This window comes from Lissotriton helveticus, chromosome 4_1 (genome assembly GCF_964261635.1).
Source record: "Lissotriton helveticus chromosome 4_1, aLisHel1.1, whole genome shotgun sequence".
Lineage (NCBI taxonomy): Eukaryota > Metazoa > Chordata > Amphibia > Caudata > Salamandridae > Lissotriton > Lissotriton helveticus.
In genome coordinates, this window is record NC_136063.1 from 702,674,695 (window position 1) to 702,694,981 (window position 20,287).

Consider the following 20,287-nt stretch of genomic DNA (forward strand, 5'->3'; position numbering starts at 1 on the left):
AAATTCCCTTATAGGAATGCTTCTCATGCTTATGACAGGCAACTGGGCTTTTATGAGTGTCTAAAAGGACAGGTGGCATTCTTGTCTTTTTCCCTTTGTACGTCTAATAATTGATGTGGTCCGGTGAGTGCAAATCTGGGCCATTAAGGAGACGTAAAGGCTGGCCCTTAGAATTAACATCTACATGCAGGTAATGCGGAGTAAGCTTTTCAAAGAATTGTCTATTACTTTATCTTTCAAATTTGCGCTAAAAATCTCTGACTCACTTAATTGTCCTTAATAGTGTATTTAATAATTAAAAGTGAAAATACAACTTACACTCCCTTTCATCCATAGCTTCACATAAAAAAACATGTTTTATAACCATTTAATCCAAAACTGCTGCCTCTATTTGTAACTTGAACTTTTGTCTTCACAGGTTCCTATAGAGAAGAAAAGAAAGTATGTTACTATTAGGAAACTAGCGAGAGATGTATCTAGTGATCCAGGTATGTCTAAGCAGCATTGTTCTTGGCTTGGGGGTCCTTAGGAGGCACAGGAACCCACTAAGATATCCCAAATTAGAACTTCTGCATTAACCTGCATACCATTCGAATGGCTGTCTCTCTACCCGGTTCAAACGCTGCTAATAAACTGTGAAAACTAAAACATAAAAATCTAACATTTTTACTATCTCTTGAATATTTGTTATTTTTAATATTAAAAAAAGAGTATTATTAGGCAATAACTTCACTACAATTACAATTTTGTTGCTAAACTGCACTGGAGACAAAATGGAAAATTGTGCGAGTTATAGTTTTATTTTTGTGTGTGTTTTCGATTGTGCTCAGAGACAAAACGAACGAATTTCAGAGTCTTTATGTTTTAATTTTTACCCATAACTGTACTATTGCTGTGGTTTTTTAGGTGCCTTAGGTTTTTTATTAACCATAGCTTCACTTTAATCCGTTTTTTTTCCTTGAATGTTTGGAGCATTTTGATCATATATGACAGCTAGAATTCCCAGTGCTTTACCCTTTGCTTGCGGCCAACTGCTACTGTACTCAACCTACAGCCTTTGAAGCCTGGGGATGGCAAAGCACTACAACCTAACATATGCCGATGCTTAGCAAGCACAGCTTTTGGACTCTGGCAAAAACTTAAGTGCAACACGCCGCGGGCGTTCTTCACTGCACATGGTGGAAGGCCTGGGCATTGAGGTTGGCCACAGGGCATGGCCTTCAGCCCCAGCACCCTATCATCTGGTCAATCACTGCCTCTGGCCAGGCCCTGCACCTAGCACAACACTGGAGGGTTAACGTGTGGAGAGACAATACATGCATTAAATGGCCTTTGTTCATAAGCAGCTGGAGTGGGGAATGGGGGTGTGCTTGCAGGTCTTGGCCTCTATCAATGCACTGCACCCAACTCTTCCTGTGTGGCCCACACCTGCAGCACATGGACCTTGGCCATGCACAACAGGGGGGTTGATGTAAGCTCTAGCTTCTGTCTAGCCTGTGTCCAACTCTCCACAGGCAGCTGGCACCGCAGCCCCCAACCTTCAGCCATACACAGGGGTTTGACCGGTGGGCCAGGCCCTACCCTTTCCTTCCCCCAACACTCCACTCCTTGCGCTCACTTCTCCACTGATGACCAACACCATAATCACATAGCCTTTGACCATGTGCAACAGGGTTTTGCGGCAGGTCTTGGTCTCCAGTCAAGCATAGCTTTCAACCCACCACAGGTGGCCTGACACCACTGCTCCCAGTCTTTGGATGTGTGCAGCGGAGGTGACCTTAGGCCTTACCTCTGGCCAGCCCCTGCACCTAATTCTCTGAGTCAGCAAGCCCTATGCTCTGCCATGCACTGCATACCACCGTAGGACCACCCAGTCGCATGCGAACAACTTCCAAATGTGGCTGTTGACCAAGCTCAGTTGTAGTATTCAAATTGCTTTATTTTTTGCATGATTTGTGAATCCTGATATTCAGGAAGGGTCCAGTATCTGGAATCTCCCAATACTCTTATATTTAATTTTCATTTTAATACACAAGGAGGTCCCTTTGACCCTTTCTCCCCACTGGCCCTTTTTAGGTCTCGCTTAGCGAATGCAGCGCATTATGCTAGCGGGGGGCACACAGCCCCCCGCAGCCCTGGGGACCGCCACCCCCCCAGGGCTTTGTTAATAAGAATGCGGGGTGGGCTCACGGCCCCTCCGCAGCCCCGGGGACCGCCACCCCCGGGGCTTCGTTAAAAAAAATCCCTGTGTGGGGGCGTGGGGCTCAAGCCCCCCCACACGCCCCGGGGACCGCCACCTCCCCGGGGCACTAATATGCAAAATAGTGGGGGTCCGGGACCACCACTCCCCGGGGCTTCGTAGATGTTGGGAGGGGGGGCCATGCGGCCCCCCTCCTGGAGCCCTCGATGGCCCTGGGGACTGCCCCCCCAGGGCCGGCTCCTGCAGTGTCCCGTGGTGCCCACCCCCGGGACACTGCTGTTTGCTATGGTAGGGCAGGAGCCTCACGGCTCCCACCCTACCACAGCAAACTGCTTTGATTTTTGAAAGAGAGAGCAGGAAACCTGCTCTCTTTCAAAAATCAAAGCAGATTGCTTTTCTGTATGGGGAGCAGCATGATAGCTGCTCCCCATGCAGAAAAGCAATGACGGCTCCCGCAGGATGCGGGTAGCCGGGGGTGACCGTGGGGGGCTTGGGGACCCCTCCACGACCCCCAACGAGCAAGGACAGGCCCCGGGGGATGTGGTCCCCATAGCCAGAAGTGGCCCGGGAGGGGGGACACGCGGCCCCCTTCCCAAAAAAAATTTAAAAAAATTAAATAGAAGGCCGGCCCCGGGGGATGGGGTCCCCGGGGCCTTAAGGGAGGCATAGGAGGGGGGCATCAGGGATGTCATTTGAGATGTCATCAGTGATGTCATGAGTGATGTCACTGATCATGTCATGAGTGCTGTAATATGTGACATCATCAGCAGTGCATTGCGGGCGCGTGAGTTATAGTTAGCTGAACTAACTATAACGGGGGAATTTCAATGGTTTTGTATGAGTGAAATGTCCAGCTAACTATAACATGTATGGAACCTATGATTTTTTCAGTGAATTTCTAAGGTTTTTGAGGTAATGACGTAGCTGTCATTACCTTCCAACAAAAGCCCCTTGCTCCTAATGTCGGTGGCGTTGTTAAGCGTCTCCGTTGGTGGGCTGCTACGTTGTGAGGTGTTTTGCACTGAGGCGGGGGCTTAATTGCTATGTTAAAGCCAACAAACTGCTGTGCCTTTGATTTGAAGTCCGTGCCTCTGAGGAAGTGATATGCACGAAACGCGTAAGGCTGGACTGAACATGCTGTTGCTGTATTTGCATCCATTTCGCTGCTGCTCCCAATAAAGATTTGAAGCCAAAACTCACCTTGCTCTTGGGTCCTCCATTGCAGGCAAACTGTACTTTATATACATATATATATACACATATATATATATATATATATATATATACATATCTCAAAACCAATCTTGCCTCGGGAAACCTCCTCTCACACTCTGCGCTTTTCACAACGCTCTACCTTCCTTTCCCAGATCACTTAAATTAGTTGTCCCTGCCCTTCTGGAAGCTCAGGCACAGCTCCCTGCAGCGCATGGAGCAGCATGTCTGGTGGCAAATACGTGGAATTCGAGGTAGGGCGCCCGCTCTCTGCACTTCTGTCTCGGTGCGTGTTGTGGGTGAGTCGTGGCAGTGGCATCACTGGGTCTGAGTCATTGTAGCCCAGGTATGTGCTGCTGGCACACACTGCACCTATCTCAGCCAGTGTGGAAACAGCAGGTCGAGTTATTTTCTGCACCAGTCTTCTCCCACCTGCCGCACTTACCTGCAACATCATGTCGGGATTGGCAAGGCGGTAAAACATCACTTTGATTTTATTGACATTACGCCACCTTCCCAGATGAATTATGGGAAATGTAGTGCAGTAGGAGTGGAACATGTGATCTTGAGACTAGTGACACCTGGGACACTGCACTGATGGTGCAACACCTTTGAGAAAGGCAATTGGCTGAAACGCGTCAGGTGCCTCACACATGCTGTTCCCTGTGCCAATAGAAATATAGCCTTTTTTTTCCAGAAACCGGGTTGTGGTGCTTCGTTTGTTGTGGACATTGTTGACGGGAAGTGTTGTCTCCCGTTGTAGTCACGACCACCCTGCAGGTTTGGGGGTCCCCGACGACAGTCTTTTTTGTGTGAATTTTGATGGCGGACATAACCCGCTGGCCTGGCTGCGAGCCTAAGGATTTCCGCCGATTGTGCAGTTGAAGACGAGAAAGAGAGCAGAGGAAGGCAGACGCCTATCCTGGGCAGGTTCTGGACACAGTGCTTATGGACATTGTGAAGGAAACGGCAGGTCGAGTTATTTTGTGCACCAGTCTTCTCCCACCTGCCGCACTTACCTGCAACATCATGTCGGGACTGGCAAAGCGGTAAAACATCACTTTGATTTTATTGACATTACGCCACCTTCCCAGATGAATTATGGGAAATGTATTGCAGTAGGAGTGAGACGTGATCTTGAGACTAGTTACACCTGGGACACTGCACTGATGGGGTAAGACCTTTGAGAAGGGCAACTGGCTGAAACAGCTTAGTTACCTCATACATGTTGTTCCCTGCGCCAATAGAAATAAAGCCTTTTTTCCAGAAACCGGGTTGTGGCGCTTCGTTTGTTGTGTATATATATATATATATATATATATATATATATATATATATATATTCTAGAAGTAATACAAAATATACTAATAACCGACAAATCATCATTAATAGGGTGGCTTATATCATCACCATTCTCATTGTGTGTGCTACATGTTTTTTACTTTAGCACCCAAAATTGAGCCCTTAGTGCAGGGCCAGTCTGCCTGAAGCGGGCACCCCTCACCAGGCATGTCCCTGGAGTGGTGGGGGTCTGTTTTCTGGCCTTTGGTGGAGGAGGGGCGGTTTTGGAGCAGTGCTGCAATATTGGCCCCTAAATGGGAGCAGTGCTTTTTACAAGTACAACCTGACCCCGTCCCCCCCTCCCAGGACCAGTCGGGGAGCAGTCAGCCAGGGCTGGTTGCTGTTCCCAGCCTGGCCTTAGTGGGCTGAGTACATATACTTGAGATCGCTTTATTTGAATATGCCTACCCTTATATTTGCCTTGCTATGTCTTGAATTTATATTACTAAACAAGTAGGCTCAAAAGGTGTTTCCATGATGAATGAAAAAAAGACATGCTTTTAATCTGATGTCTAAACTGTGCAAATCTATGTTGAATCCCCAGCTCAACGTTATATGTACTGTCCACTCCTACCATCCTTACCCCTTGTGAAAAACTGTGCAAAAGTGTGCACAAAAGTGTTTGATAGCTGCCAGCATTTTCAAGGTATACATTGAAACTACCCATCCATAAAAGTCACTGTCTATTGTTATAGAATGTTATGAAGATCCTCACTGACATTCAAACCATTAGGAGATTTGGTATCAAGGTTCAGTATGTTCTGTGTCTCCAACTGTCTGAGCAATACTTCTCAATTGCCTTCCCACCTTAGTTTGGGCACAGTTAGAATTACAAAGTATGTCAGACAGTTGAGATTGTTGTTGTGATGCTGCTTGAAATGTCGGGCCACTGGGTATATTTGTGTGTCTGTCTGTGTGTGCGTCTGTGTGTGCGTCTGTGCGTGCGTGTGTGCGTGCGTGTGTATATGTTAGAACTGGGGGTCTCTAGTTGGCAGAGGTAGGTACCACTGTCCAAATAGGGACCCTTGCTTCTAGTCAGGGTAAGGAGGAAACACTCTTTAGATAACCTCTGCTCACCCCTTGGTAGCTTGGCACAAGCAGTCAGGCTGATCCAAAAGCAATGTGTAAAGTATTTGTACCAACACTCACAGTAACACAGTGAAAACACCACAAACTGACTCCACAACAGTTTAGAAAAATAAAGGTATTTAATCTAAACTACACAAGACCAAAACGACAAAAATCCAACATACACAGTTAAAGAAGATGGTTGGCAAAGAGTTCTTAAAATTCCGATAAAAATAATCCACAGTTGCGTGAAAAGTTCACAGTTGCGTCATGTTTAGCCACTAGTACCTTTAAGTGCGACAAAGTTCCAAAGCAGAAGCTGGTGCGGTGGAAAACAAGAGATGCGTTGCTCCTGAGACCATGGGGAGGCGTTGACGACAGTCCTGCTGCAGCAGCAGGCATGTTGCGACGAATCCGGTCTTTATGGAGAGGAAGGCGATGACTTGTATGGATTCCGGTGCGTAGGTTCGGTAGGAAGTTTGGTCTCTCAAAGGCACGATGCGATGATCTGTAGGGGCTGCGACGATCTCCTGAGCGACGATGCGTGATCCAGTGGCGATCTTCCTCTCGCAGCTCCTCAATGCGATGGCTCTGCGACGATGTTCGCGGCGACGTGATGCGAGCCGCAAGCAGGCAGTGTGGCAAACTCACCCAGCGATGACAGGCTCTGCGACGATGCTCGCAGCGATGGTGATCTTCCCGCAAACGAAGGATGCTACGTCTCCGGCAGCGGCAACAGGCGCTGCGACGATCTCTGCCTTCGTAGCGGCGGGGATTTCCTCGCACTGTCGGGGATACGCTCCGCGAGCGATGCGATATCTCCCACCAGTTCAGGACCTCTCTCCAGCAACTGGTCTCCCAACCTAGGGTCTAAACCATTGGGTTGCACCGGGGTCAGAGGCGAGGACTCCCTCCTTCTGTACCCCCTTCCAGAGCGCTGCACCCTCCCTACTGGAGGGGTAATCCTGGAAGCCAAACTGGTCAGGACACTGGTTACAGATGTCCTTCCTTTCAGGTCAGGCAGATCCTGAACCTGGTCTCCCAACCCAGGGACCAATACCTGCGGTTGTGCACTTGCCTGGCACGCCAGGACTCACACAGTACCCCCCGAGGGTGACACATGACTCATGTGTCCTGTGACAGTCTGCCTGGCGCAGATCTCCGGAGCCCTGTCCACCTGACAGTGCGCAAAGATCCCCCAGGACAAAAGTGGTGTCACCATGGTCACTCCTGGGAGACTCAGTCCTTCTGGCTGGCCCCTGACCCACTGGTTCTCTCACTGGGGACTCCTTCCCCCTCTCACTCCTCAGTCTGGACTTCTGTACCCTCCCAAATGGAGCGGCACCGCCAGACACCACAACCACCGGAGCTCTGTTTACAGAGGCTCCAGGTTCTCCTGACACTAGGAGATTCTCCTCAAATGGCCTGCAAGTACAGTCTAGGTCCCCAACCTGGTGTTCCTTAAGGAACCCTCCAGACCATGAGACTGGGTTTCGGCCACCGTGAGACACACCGTCCCACACTCACTCCTTCTCCACGAGACCGGACATGAGCCCCTACACCCCTCCCACTACACTGGGACCTAACTGGGCTACATTGATCCTCTTCCACCTCACAGGTCTGGAAGACATCTGTGCCACTCCTTTTGGGAGTGGCACAGATGTCTCCTTTTGGGAGTGCCCCCAATGCCTCCTCAGACTCTCTGGAATCCACCAAGAGGTCTGCCTCCAGCGCAAGCTCTCTGGGATCAGAGAACTCACACTCCCCCAGGTGTTGGCATAGCTCTGGAAATCAGGGACTTAAAATATACTCTTCAACAAATGAATCACACAGCCCCCCACAGTTGTTAACCAAGCTATTCTTTGCCTCACTCTCCAGTGCCTCACACAAGTACCCCACACCACTCTCCTGAGATTGGCAAAACAGTGTAATACTGTCTCTGTCACACAACCCACACTCTTCTGGCTGGTCTTCACACTCACACACCAATGTTTTTACCATGGGGGAACTCCTCTCCCTGTTCCTCTCATTTAGAGTCAGTAGGGGATGGGGGTCGTGTCGTACGCCGACGACACGCAGATTATGGTGTCCCTGACTCACTCCGTGAATGTCACCGCGTCCAACTTTAAGTCCTGTATGCAACTGGTTGCAGACTGGATGATTTTCAACTCATTAAAGCTGAACGGTGACAAAACGGAGGTCCTGGTCTTCGGCAAAGACCAGGAAATGTGGTCAGGTGAGTGGTGGCCTTCATCCTTAGGCATCTGCCCCACACCCACACAATCTGCTAGGAACCTAGGCGTCATTTTTGACACCCGGCTCTCCATGGAGCTGCAGGTGAATAGGACAGTGGCCACCTGTTGGGGCGTCATCAGGATTCTAAAAAGAATCGCGTACTATCTCTCCCCACAGGCACGAAAACAGGTTGTGATCGCCCTTGTTGGCTCAAGGCTGGATTACTGTAATTCACTCTATGCCGGGGCCAACAGGGGCTTTCTTCAACGCCTGCAGGTTGTGCAAAATGCCGCGGCGCGTTTCGTTTTGGCCCTGCCATGGATGTCCTCCGCGACCTCGGCAAGGAAGAGTCTTCACTGGCTGCCCATCCCTTTCAGAGTCTCTTTTAAACTTCTCTGTCTTACTTATAGCGCCTTGAGGGCAGGCCCGACTGATGCTTTGGGTTCTTTGCTCTCTAGGTATGTGCCAACCAGATGTCTTCGCTCGTTAGAGCTTAACCAACTGGTAGTCCCACGCGCTAAGACGGTAAGATGGGGGAATAAGGCCTTTTCTATTCTGGCGCCTCAGCTCTGGAATACTCTTCCCTTGGAGATTAAACTACAGCCCTCTCTGGATCTTTTCAAGAAAGCTCTGAAAACTTGGTGTTTTTCCAAAGCATATCAGTGAGCTCGTGTCTCTGTCTGCCCGCAGCTAATCTTTTTGAGTTAGGCGCCTTGACGCCCATTGGGCATAGTAGCGCGTGAATAAATCATATTTCATTCATTCATTCATTCATAGAGTGTCCCTCCCACCACTAGGAATATGGTCCCCAGTGCCAGTCCCCCAATCTACTTCAGGGATACTGCACTCCACTGGAACCCTCTCCCTCAAGTCAGGGGCCACATCTCTGGGTGTTTGTACATTTCTCTCAGCACTGGAAACTGCAATCTTGCTGTCACCATCTGAGCTGGACTCCACCTCCAACTCAGCAAAGCTCACCTCTTGAACTGCCCTTGTTTCTTTTTCAGCTGAGACACTCGGAATTTCCTCCCACTGTCGGAGATGCACTCTGAAAGCGAGCAATGCGATAACTTTTCTGTAGCAAAGTCTCTCAAATCTTGGTTTCCAGCTTCCCAGCACAGGTACAACTTCCAGAGGCACCACAACTGGACCAAGCACTCTAGGAAGGACAGACCTCTCTCAGCAGAGCTCAGGGAAGCTGGAGGTGAAGTCCTTTTGTTCCTGGGACTTCAAAACAGGGAGCCAGCTCACAACAGGCCCTTGGAAATTCCTTCAAGTAAGGGGACAAAGCAACAACAAAGTCCTTCCCCTCTCCTAGGCAGCAAAGCAACTGCAGGTCAGTCCAGCATCACACAGCAGGGCAGTCCTTCTTCTTCAGTCTTCCAGCTTTCTCCTTGGCAGAGGTTCCTTCTTGTTTCCAGGATGATCTAATTTTCTGTAGTCTGGGGTCCTGTACTTATACCCCTAAAAGTCTTTGTTCCCTTTGTGCTGGAGGGCTCTGAGCCCGGTCTGAACCAGTTCTGGGTGTTCCTTGAGCACTTTGTTTTCCTGGCCTCTCCTTTCCGTTCATAGAGAGGGGCAGGGTCGTCAGCCGCCCAGCTGGAGGTGGAGCCTGCATTGTGGAGGGAAAGCAAAGCCCTGGAGCACTTTATTGACATGATTCCTTCTCTCCTTTCACAGTGCAGGGCAGAGACATCAGACGCACCACAGGGGGTGGAGCCAGCACTGTGGGGGGCAGGCATAGCCCCATTCAGGTCCCAGGTGCTATCCCCTCCCACCACTCAAGATGCAGATGCAGTAATTCAACCTAGGGCTGACTCATCCAGCCTCCTGGGGGGCTCCCCAGACCCTGTCACTCTCAAACCAGACAGTCAATTCACAAACAAGCCAAGGCACACAGAAAGGTCAAACAAGAGAACAGCCACTTTCTAAAAGTGCTGTTCTCAAACACAGGATTTAAAAACAACCTTTCCTAAAAGATGTGTTATTAAATTCTGAGTTCAGGGATACTATACTTTTATGTCCTATCTTGCTCCTATGGGAAGATATGCTGGTAGCCACTGTAGCCAGCATTCCCCATGATAGCCTTTGGGGCAAGATAGCCTTACAATAGTGAAAAACGAAAATGGCTGTAATTCACTACCAGAGCATGTCACCTGCACTAGTACATGCTCCACCTTTCACATACACTGCACCCTGCCCAAGGGGGTACCTTGGGCCTTCCATAGGGGTGACCAATGGGCACAGAAAGGGAAGGGTTAGGCCTGGTCATTGGGGGCACTGACCAGGAGGACATGGCAGTTCACAGACTGCACACAGGCACTGTGGTGGCAGGCCTGAGACACCATTTTAGGGCTACTCATGTGGGTGGCACAATCAGTGCTGCAGGCCCACTAGTACCATTTGAATCACCAGCCCTGGCACACTCAGTGCACTTTACTAGGGACTTCTTGGTAATACAAATATGCCAATCATGGATAACCAATCACAATTTACACAGAGAGCATATGCACTTTAGCACTGATCAGCAGTGGTAAAGTGCCCAGGGTGTATTGCCAACAGCCACGGGTCAGGAAAAACAAGGGAGGAAGAAGCAAAAAGTTTGGGGATAACCCTGCAAAAAGGGCCATTACCAACAGTATATATATATATATATATATATATATATATATATTTTTTTTTTTCAACCAAAGATGCCCAAAGCATTAAGACGCACTGTGCAGCAGATCATAATTTAATGGCAAAACTGGCATAGTCACACAGCTTCATTTGTCAAGCCTTATGCGTTTCAGACCTCCTGGTCCTTGGTCACAGGCTGGGATTCAACTTTGCAGTGCCACGTGACATATATATATATATATATGTATTCCTCCCCCAATCCCCACCCCGCCCCCAGTGACGGGCACCAATTGGTAGTTATAGTTTGTTCAGGTGTTCCATTCAAAAACTGTTTGTGTTGCTAATACCTTTGTGACCGTTTGACAAATCTACATGAACCTTTCCAAAAAGGTGCTACGTTTTGCTAGTTTGTGCATTAAAACTTTCTGGGTGATCCATCAAGCGGGGACCAAGATAAAAGGGGGGTCCCAAAATGCAAAATCACCACCCATTTTTCATAGAGGGCTACAGCAAAAACTACCGAATGGAAGTACACCAAAGTTAGCAGGAAGCTAGATCTTGGTCCGCAGGTTGTGATTTGTTTGATTTGGTGCAAATCCGTTTAGTAGTTTTCGGTAATGAAGGTTTCAAAATATTGTATATCTGGGCGGTTGGTTCCGTGAGAGGCTCAAGAGTCTCCTGGGTGTGCCAATTTTAAATTAGCGCTCTCTGATTGGCCCAGTGAGCTTTTTTCCGTTTGCCATCTTGCTCCTGTGGGAGTCAGACTCCTCCATGACTGAAGGCTCTGTTTGGCTGCTAGCAACATGAGAAAAATGTTGCTAGCAGCCATTACTTGACTTGGGGACTTAGTCTCCTGTCCTGAATTTTAAAAATAAAGGTGACATAAGGGTAGGGATACCCTACTCCCTAGGCCCCATGAGGGGGACCCACAGCCCCCCCTCGCCCCCTCAAAAAATCAGCAAATTTCTCTTCTGTTACGTAGTAGTCCTGCAGTTATGAAAAAATAAAGTCTCATCTCCCAAGGTCTGTTTCATTAATATAGAGAGAGTGGCGCAAAGGCCCATTCTCCGAGCCTTTTTCACCCCCGGGACCCCATCCCGTGGGGCATTATTCATTAAAAATGGGGAGGGGGCACACAGCCCCGCTCCTTTAGCCTTATTCCGCCCCTGGGCACCATTCCCGGGGGCCTGATTCATTGATGTGGGATAGGGGTCACACTGACCCCCTTCCAAGCCGAATTTGGACCCAGGGACTCTATCCCTCGGGCCTGATTCATCAAATGTGAGGAGCTGGGGAAGGAGGCAGAAAAACTTGTGTTTGCTCCCACCTGGCAGGGGCATTTTTGAAACTCCCACTAAACAGGAGCAAACACAGTCTGCTCCTAGATGATGTGAGCTTTAAAATGCTCCCCCCAGCTGGGAGCAGACATTTTGATCTGCGAGACGGATCAAGATATGGATCCCTCCTAGAGTGCCCTGTGGGTGAGAACAGTGCCTGATCCTGCAGTATGCTGGAAGCAGGCTGGGGACGTGCATAGTGTGGGGTTGGCTGCATGTGAAGGGTTTGCCTCACTCATGACATGTTCTTTAATACAATTTATGACATCACTGATGGCATTTCAAATGACGTAAGTGATGGCATCAATGATAACATGATCCAAGCTTCCTTAGTACTCATTACTCTGTAATCTAGTATGGCATTAGAGAAAGTAAGTACAAAATAGCTCAGAATAATATGAAGCATCATTATTGTCATCACAGATACAACATCACTTAGGTGTAGAAAGCATGTGTTATGTGCAACATTGATCTTATACCATACACTTCATGGGTAGCCTAGTTCATATTAACAATCAACCACAGATATATAGAAAACCCTCATTTGGCATGGTGTTCAATATGATACAACTGTTCAAGAAAGCCACGTTTTTCGAGATACTCACCGTCTGTTAAAAAATTAATGCCTTACTACAGACAGCTTTTATCTGTATCAAACCCCTAACAGTCACCAAACCTACATTGAGAAATGAAATTGATATGAATAAAAAAAGTGGATACTGTAAACCTTGTTTACTCTGTTGAGAGAGTTTATTCTGTACTCTGGCGAGCAATACACCAGAGTATTACAGTTCTCTACTAAGAACAGTGTGTACTCTATGCAACACTTGTCAAAAAAGACTTTATTCACTTAAAATAACAAGGTCTGAAAGTGCTAATGATCATACTATCTGCAACTTTCATACTGTGGTAAAAACTTTACAGATAGGCCACCCTCTAAAGCAAAGGAAGCACATGTACATAGGTTAGTACCTGGTGCACACAGCCTTCTATGTCAATCTGTGACAATTCTGACTAATAACGCAAAGCTATTTACAATAATTAGTATGTAATACGTAAACTTGTGTGTAACATGCTGAACACAAGTCCTCAACTATCACATGCACACAGAGTTAACCTTCAGTGCAAAGATTAATAACCTGTTCAGTATCTCAACACACCTATGATGCATTAGGGGCACATGCGTTTTGTAAACACAGTGACCCATTCGCTGGGCACAGGCTGTCCAAAATTAGGTTGAAAAGTAATATTGTAGCTACCTGCCACTGTGTAAACTATAAAACAAACTAGCACACTTATTGGATGATGTCATAAGTGATTTAATTGGAGATATCAGCGATGTCATAAATGATTTCATAGAACATGTCATGAGTGATGTAATATGTGAGGTTATAAGCAGTGCATGGCGGGGGTGCAAGTTATAGTTAGCTCTGCTAACTGTAATTGGTGAATTTATTTCTGTGTGTTGTTTGACATATTCACCTAACTGGAACACTACTTTAACCTTTCTTTTTTCAGTGTATGTATATATATATATATATATATATATATATATATATATTCACTGAAAAAACCATAGGTTATAGACCATATATAGTTAGGAATTAGCATTTAAAAAACCTTATTTTACTCACACAAAACCATTGAAATTCCATATATAGTTAGTTGCACTAACTATATATCGCGCAACCGCAATCCACTGCTGATCATGTCACATATTACATCATTCATGACATGGTCAGTGACATCACTGATGACATCACTGATGACATCTCAAATGACATCACTGATGACATCACTGATGACATCTCAAATGACATCACTGATGACATCACTGATGACATCTCAAATGACATCACTGATGACTACATACAGTGACTGTATAATTCTGTAAAGTTAAAATATGTCTTACATATTGAAGAATGAGTGGATGTATAAGTGTCTTGATGAAGGATTTAGTAGGGGCATGGCTGACTGTATGAGTGACTGATTAAATGTGTCTCACTGAGTGCATGGGTTAGTGACTAAACTGTCTTAATTTGTGCATCATTATGTCTGTTGTTCTGTAAACTGCTGCATGTGTTGATCATTAGCTATATGATTAACTGTATGGGTTATTGATTGGTTGCCCAAGCATTTGTATGGGAGACTGAGTGTGTGTCTGGGTGGCTGGGAGGTGTATGACTCTCTGCATAGATGTGTGAGCAGTTGATTGACTAGATGTATGGGTTCAAAAGTGCATGTGGAAACAGCTGTATGGGCGGTTGACTGTGTGCATGAGTGTATTGGTGAGTGAATGGATATCTCAGTGCTACATGTCAAAGTAAGTACATATGTAAAACACATTACATGTGAGAGTTGACATATATAAATAACTGTGCATAAGAGCCAGTGAATGTGTGAGTGGCTGTATGGATCATTGTGAACTTGTATCCAGGATTGTATAAGTGAGTAAATATGTTTTAGTATATGTTTGAATAAGTAAGGTGTGTATAACTGTATAGTTGAGGAAATGGAGGTGTGATTGATTTTTTGCATGACTGACTAAGTGTCTGAGTAACTCCATGGATGAGTGACAGTCTACGAGTGTCTGTTTACACTGAGTGTATCTAAGGTTATATTAGAGTCTGAAGAGGTTCATCGTATTATCACATGAATGATGTCATCAGTGATGTGATCAGTAATGTCAAATGAGATGTCATCAGTGATGTCATTTGAGATGTCATCAGTGATGTCATCAGTGATGTCATTTGAGATGTCATCAGTGATGTCATCAGTGATGTCATTTGAGATGTCATCAGTGATGTCATCAGTGATGTCACTGACCATGTCATGAATGATGTAATATGTGACATGATCAGCAGTGGATTGCGGGTGCGCGATATATAGTTAGTGCAACTAACTATATATGGAATTTCAATGGTTTTGTGTGAGTAAAATAAGGTTTTTTAAATGCTAATTCCTAACTATATATGGTCTATAACCTATGGTTTTTTCAGTGAATTTTCAAGGTTTTGTAAATGCTAATTCCTAACTATATATGGTCTATAACCTATGGTTTTTTCAGTGAATTTCAATGGTTTTTTAATAGCAAATATCATAAGCTGTCGAATGTCAAGTACGTGGTAAGTGAAAACATTTTCATGTTTATGCACACTGATCTACTTTGAATGGTGCCCCCCCCCTCATTTCTATTAGGAGTACTCTCTCTTTGCAGATAGTGAAAGGTAGTTAACGCAGGCCTTTGCCCCCGTTGTAATCCGTCGTGCCTGCTTCTCTCTCCATTTGATTGATTGTTATCCAAGTATTTACTGTTTTAGAATTAGTTCTCTTTGGTTCATTCTCTATTTACAAACAAACAGAGTCGCAATACTCTGTTTAGTCTTTGCAGATAACGAAAAATCGTGTAAAAAAAAAGAAAAGGAATCGAGCAAAATCAGTAGGCCACTAATGGGATCTCTTTTTGACCTCGCTAAAATAGAAACATTAGGAACAACCCCTCATGACAAATACAAAACTAGTGAGATGAACTGAACTCCACACAATGATGGCTGCAAAACAGCTCGGCTCCGCCACCCACCCCGCCCAAAATAACGATAAAGAGCGGCTGCCATGATTGGTTGCGGAATGGCCACGACGGAGCTACGAAATGGTGCTGCTCTCATGCTAACCCCAGCTTCAGTCTGAAACATCCAGAAACACTGTAGACTACCAATTCGATCAGTTCCGGTAGCGCCCCAATGTAACCCGGTAGAGAAGAACTAGCCCTCCCCTCTTTGACTGATGGTTCTTGTTGCCTGTCCCTTCTGTTGTCATTTAACAGAACTATTTAGCCTGCTGAAAGGGGTTGTGTTCCGACCGCTGGTTGGTGGAGACATTTTGACTATATTCTGGACCTGCGTTGTCGCGTAATGCGTCATATGACGCGCCGCGTTAGCGCATCCGGAAGTCATCCGGGGCGCGCAGCGCGTAACGTAAGCATAACAAGTCATGTGACTTGTTAATAAAACTTTTCATTGGTTCATTTTACTTTTCTTATTGTAATGATGAAAGGCTTGGTCATATGACCTAAAAATTACGCTTTTCATTACTTCCGAACATTATTTTTTCTTAAATATATGTTATAATGTTCCAGGCTAATGTACTTTCCCGGAAATTTTACAACTGTCCTGCAAGTAAAATATATTCTTTTTTCGAGAAAAAGAGCGTTTCTTCGTCCCATGACGGAGCCGTTGAGCAAAAGAGGGTCGACCTGCTGTCTTAGTCGCCGATACGCCTGAATATGAGATTCTTATCGATCACTTTATGTTGCAGGAATAGAAAACACAACAGCCCTTGACCATTTATCTTTACTGCGTTCCTTCGTATTATACCTTTTACCCTTCATGTAATTGGTCTGCTTTATTTCACTTGCCTTTTAATGATTCTAAAACAGTCACTATTATTAAAAACTTTACCAATGTATATACTACTACCATGTTTTCTTTTAAAAACCTTTATTGTGAAAATTTCATTATACAAATACGAGCCTATAACCACGTGGGCCTGCCACGGAGCAAACTGTAATCGTATATGATGAATAGACATTTACACTGTAGAGGAATGTAACGGGCGGGCCATTAGGTTGCAAGAACTAAGGTGTCTAACAGTTACGGAATCGGTGGACGTACATTTTATAATTAAAATACGACAGGGCCAGTTACAATAAAATTATCTAGATATACATTTGCGGGCAAGTACCATGGGTGACGTTAATTCGAACTTTCAACAGTACAGTAATCAATAACACATCAGAACTTAATATCAATAGGGATGTCGAAATATTCAATCAATTCTCGTCCCCGCCCGCCATGTGCTTCAAAACTGCATACGTATCTCGTGATTTCAAGGTTCTGCAACCAGTACACAACAAGGAGTTACAAGTCCCATTTATTCCGGCGCCATTTTGGGCGAGGACGGGCAGGTCCAGGATATAGTCAAAATGTCTCTACCAACCATCGACTATGATCATGTTCATATGCTGTATTTATTAGAGTAACACTCATCTGTCCACATGAAATTAATTTGCCACAATCTAAACATGTCATTTTAATCTTTCCAAAGTTCTTCTAAATATTTGGGACCGTTTCCCTTGCCTCTGAAGCTCTCAGTGCCACTTCTTTGATGAATGTACTAGCAGGTCAGGGGTTCTCCTCCAAATCTCTCTTTTATGCAGCACTATAATTAATTGGTGCCACCTCTCCATATGACGATGCATGGTATAGTTACCACAACTATATTTTTTTTCGGTTCCTCTGGAGAGTTCATCGTGGCAGATGAAGCGTGTAACGTACCGGGCATTTACCTTTTTTTGCATGTACAGGAAAGGAAAAAAAAATCGAGCGTCCGAGTTCTAAGGTGTCCCAGGGCCATTTTAGTGGACCAGGCCCAAATCCAAAGAACAGGCCGCCATTTTGAGAGTCCTCTTGCAGCCGCCTGTCGCTGTAGCATCAAGAGCAGCCGAAACTCAGCTGAATGGCAACTGAAACGGTAAAGGGGCGCCCCACTACAGCAGACGAGCCTCCACCTAGGAAGGCCCATTCACGCCGGCTCCCCCCCCCTTCGGGCACCCCACGCCGTTATTCGGAGCAGTATTGTAGGATGGCCACACCAGTGCGGCAACTTGCTAGACATCACCTCGGTGGTAACCGAATCTCAACGCCTTGTGGTGTCTTCTATTCAGAAAACATTGTTATGCTGCCTTCGATCTATTCGCCGCAAGTGCGCGCACAACTCAACTGCATAGCTTGCTAGACACCACCTCGGTGCCATCCGGATCTTGGAATGTCAGCGCCTTTTGGTGTCTTCTCTTCAGAAAATATTGTTGCGCTGCCTTTGGCCCCATTCGCACATCAGTCCGCTACTGACGCCATCTCACAGGCTAATGGGGCGCCCCACGCCGACTTTCAGCATTGTAGAATGACCACACCAGTACAGCAACTTGCTAGACATCACCTCGGTGCCATCCGGATCTCGGCGCCCCACTGCAGATGAAGTGCCTCTCAACTATGAAACCACCACGGTGACATCCGGATCTTGGCGCGTTGTGCTGCCTTCGGCCTATTCGCACATCGGTCCGCTACTGACGCCATCTCACAGGCTAATGGGGCGACCCACGCCGAGTTTCAGCATTGTAGGATGACCACACCAGTACAGCAACTTGCTAGACATCACCTCGGTGCCATCCGAATCTTGGCATCTCAACGCCTAGTGGTATCTTCCATACAAAAAATATTGTTACGCTGCCTTTGGCCCCATTCGCACATCAGTCCGCAACTTAGACATCACCTCGGTGCCATCCGGATCTTGGCATCTCAGCGCCTTGTGGTGTCAGTCAGAAAATATTGTTGCGCTGCCTTTGGCCCCATTCGCACATTAGTCCGCTACTGACACCATCTCACAGGCCAACAGGGCGCCCCACGCCGACTTTTACCATTGTACGATGGCCACACCAGTGCCACAACTTGCTAGACACCACCTCGGTGCCATCCGGATCTTGGCATCTCAGCGCCTTGTGGTGTCTTCAAATCAGAAAATATTGTTGCGCTGCCTTTGGCCCCATTCGCACATCGGTCCGCTACTGACGCCATCTCACAGGCCAACGGGGCGCCCCACGCCGACTTTCAACATTGTAGGATGGCCACAGAAGTGCGACAACTTACTAGACACCACCTCGGTGCCATCCAGATCTTGGCGCGTTGTGCTGCCTTCGGCCTATTCGCACATCGGTCCGCTACTGACGCAAACTCACAGGCCAACGGGGCGCCCCACGCCGACTTTCAGCATTGTAGGATGGCCACACCAGTGCACCTTACTAGACACCACCTCGGTGCCATCCGGATCTTGACGCGTAGTGAAGCTGCAGCAGCTGCAAATAAGCTTCAGACAGTGTTACAACCGCTGCTCAGAACTCTTAACTATGACACCACCTCGGTGCCATCCGGATCTTGGCATCTCAGCGCCTTGTGGTGTCAGTCAGAAACTATTGTTGCGCTGCCTTTGGCCCCATTCGCACATCGGTCCGCTACTGACGCAAACTCACAGGCCAACGGGGCGCCCCACGCCGACTTTCAGCATTGTAGGATGGCCACACCAGTGCGGCAACTTGCTACACACCACCTCGGTGCCATCCGGATCTTGGCATCTCAGCGCCTAGTGGTGTCTTCTATTCCGAAAATATTGTTGCACTGCCTTCGGCCCCATTCACACATCGGTCCGCTACTGACGCCATCTCACAGGCCAACGGGGCGCCCCACGCCGACTTTCAGCATTGTAGGATGGCCACACCAGTGCGGCAACTTACTAGACACCACCTCGGTGCCATCCGGATCTTGGCGCGTTGTGCTGCCTTCGGCCTATTCGCACATCGGTCCGCTACTGACGCAAACTCACAGGCCAACGGGGCGCCCCACGCCGACTTTCAGCATTGTTGGATGGCCACACCAGTGCGGCAACTTACTAGACACCACCTCGGTGCCATCCGGATCTTGGCGCGTTGTGCTGCCTTCGGCCTATTCGCACATCGGTCCGCTACTGACGCAAACTCACAGGCCAACGGGGCGCCCCACGCCGACTTTCAGCATTGTAGGATGGCCACACCAGTGCTGCAACTTGCTGGACACCACCTCGGTGCCATCCGGATCTTGGCGCGTTGTATTGCCTTCGGCCTATTCGCACATCGGTCCGCTACTGACGCCGCCTCACGTGCCAACGTATTTTCTCCGCATTTTATACCCTATGCCGCATAACAGGTAATGTGACTTGTTTATAAAACTTTTCATTGGTTCATTTTACTTTTGGTTTCCTAATGATGGAAGGCTTGATCATATGACCTAAAAACAACACTTTTCATTGGATGAAAACTTTATTTTTTTCCCAAACGATGAAAGCCCCACCTTGTTTCTGGATGTTTCAGACTGAAGCTGGCGTCAGCATGAGAGCACCACCATCTCGTAGCTCCGTCGTGGTCATTCCGCGAGCAATCATGGCAGCCGCTCCCCACCAGAAGCCTGCAGGAGTCGGGGCCCCCAAAACTTTTGATGAATTCTCAAGGCGGAGGGGACGCTTTCGAGAATGGGGTCCAAGACCTAGCAGACAAGCGTCCGATTTCCAAGGTGTCCCAGGGCCATTTCAGTGGACCAGGCCCAAAAAGGAAAGAGCCTGCCGCCATTTTGAGAGTCCTGTGACAGCCGCCTATCGCTGCACCGCAAGAGTGGACGCAACTCAGCTGAATTGC

The 20,287-nt window shown here is 47.2% G+C and overlaps 1 protein-coding gene across 1 annotated transcript in view; it reads left to right on the plus strand.

Moving 5' to 3' along the window:
* PRKDC (protein kinase, DNA-activated, catalytic subunit) overlaps positions 1 to 20,287 on the plus strand; it is a 3,158,350-nt gene that overhangs the window by 1,115,032 nt on the left and 2,023,031 nt on the right. The window contains exon 45 of the mRNA XM_078687323.1: positions 419 to 488. Within this exon, the coding sequence (XP_078543449.1) occupies positions 419 to 488 (70 nt within the window). The remainder of the gene's footprint in view (positions 1 to 418; positions 489 to 20,287) is intronic.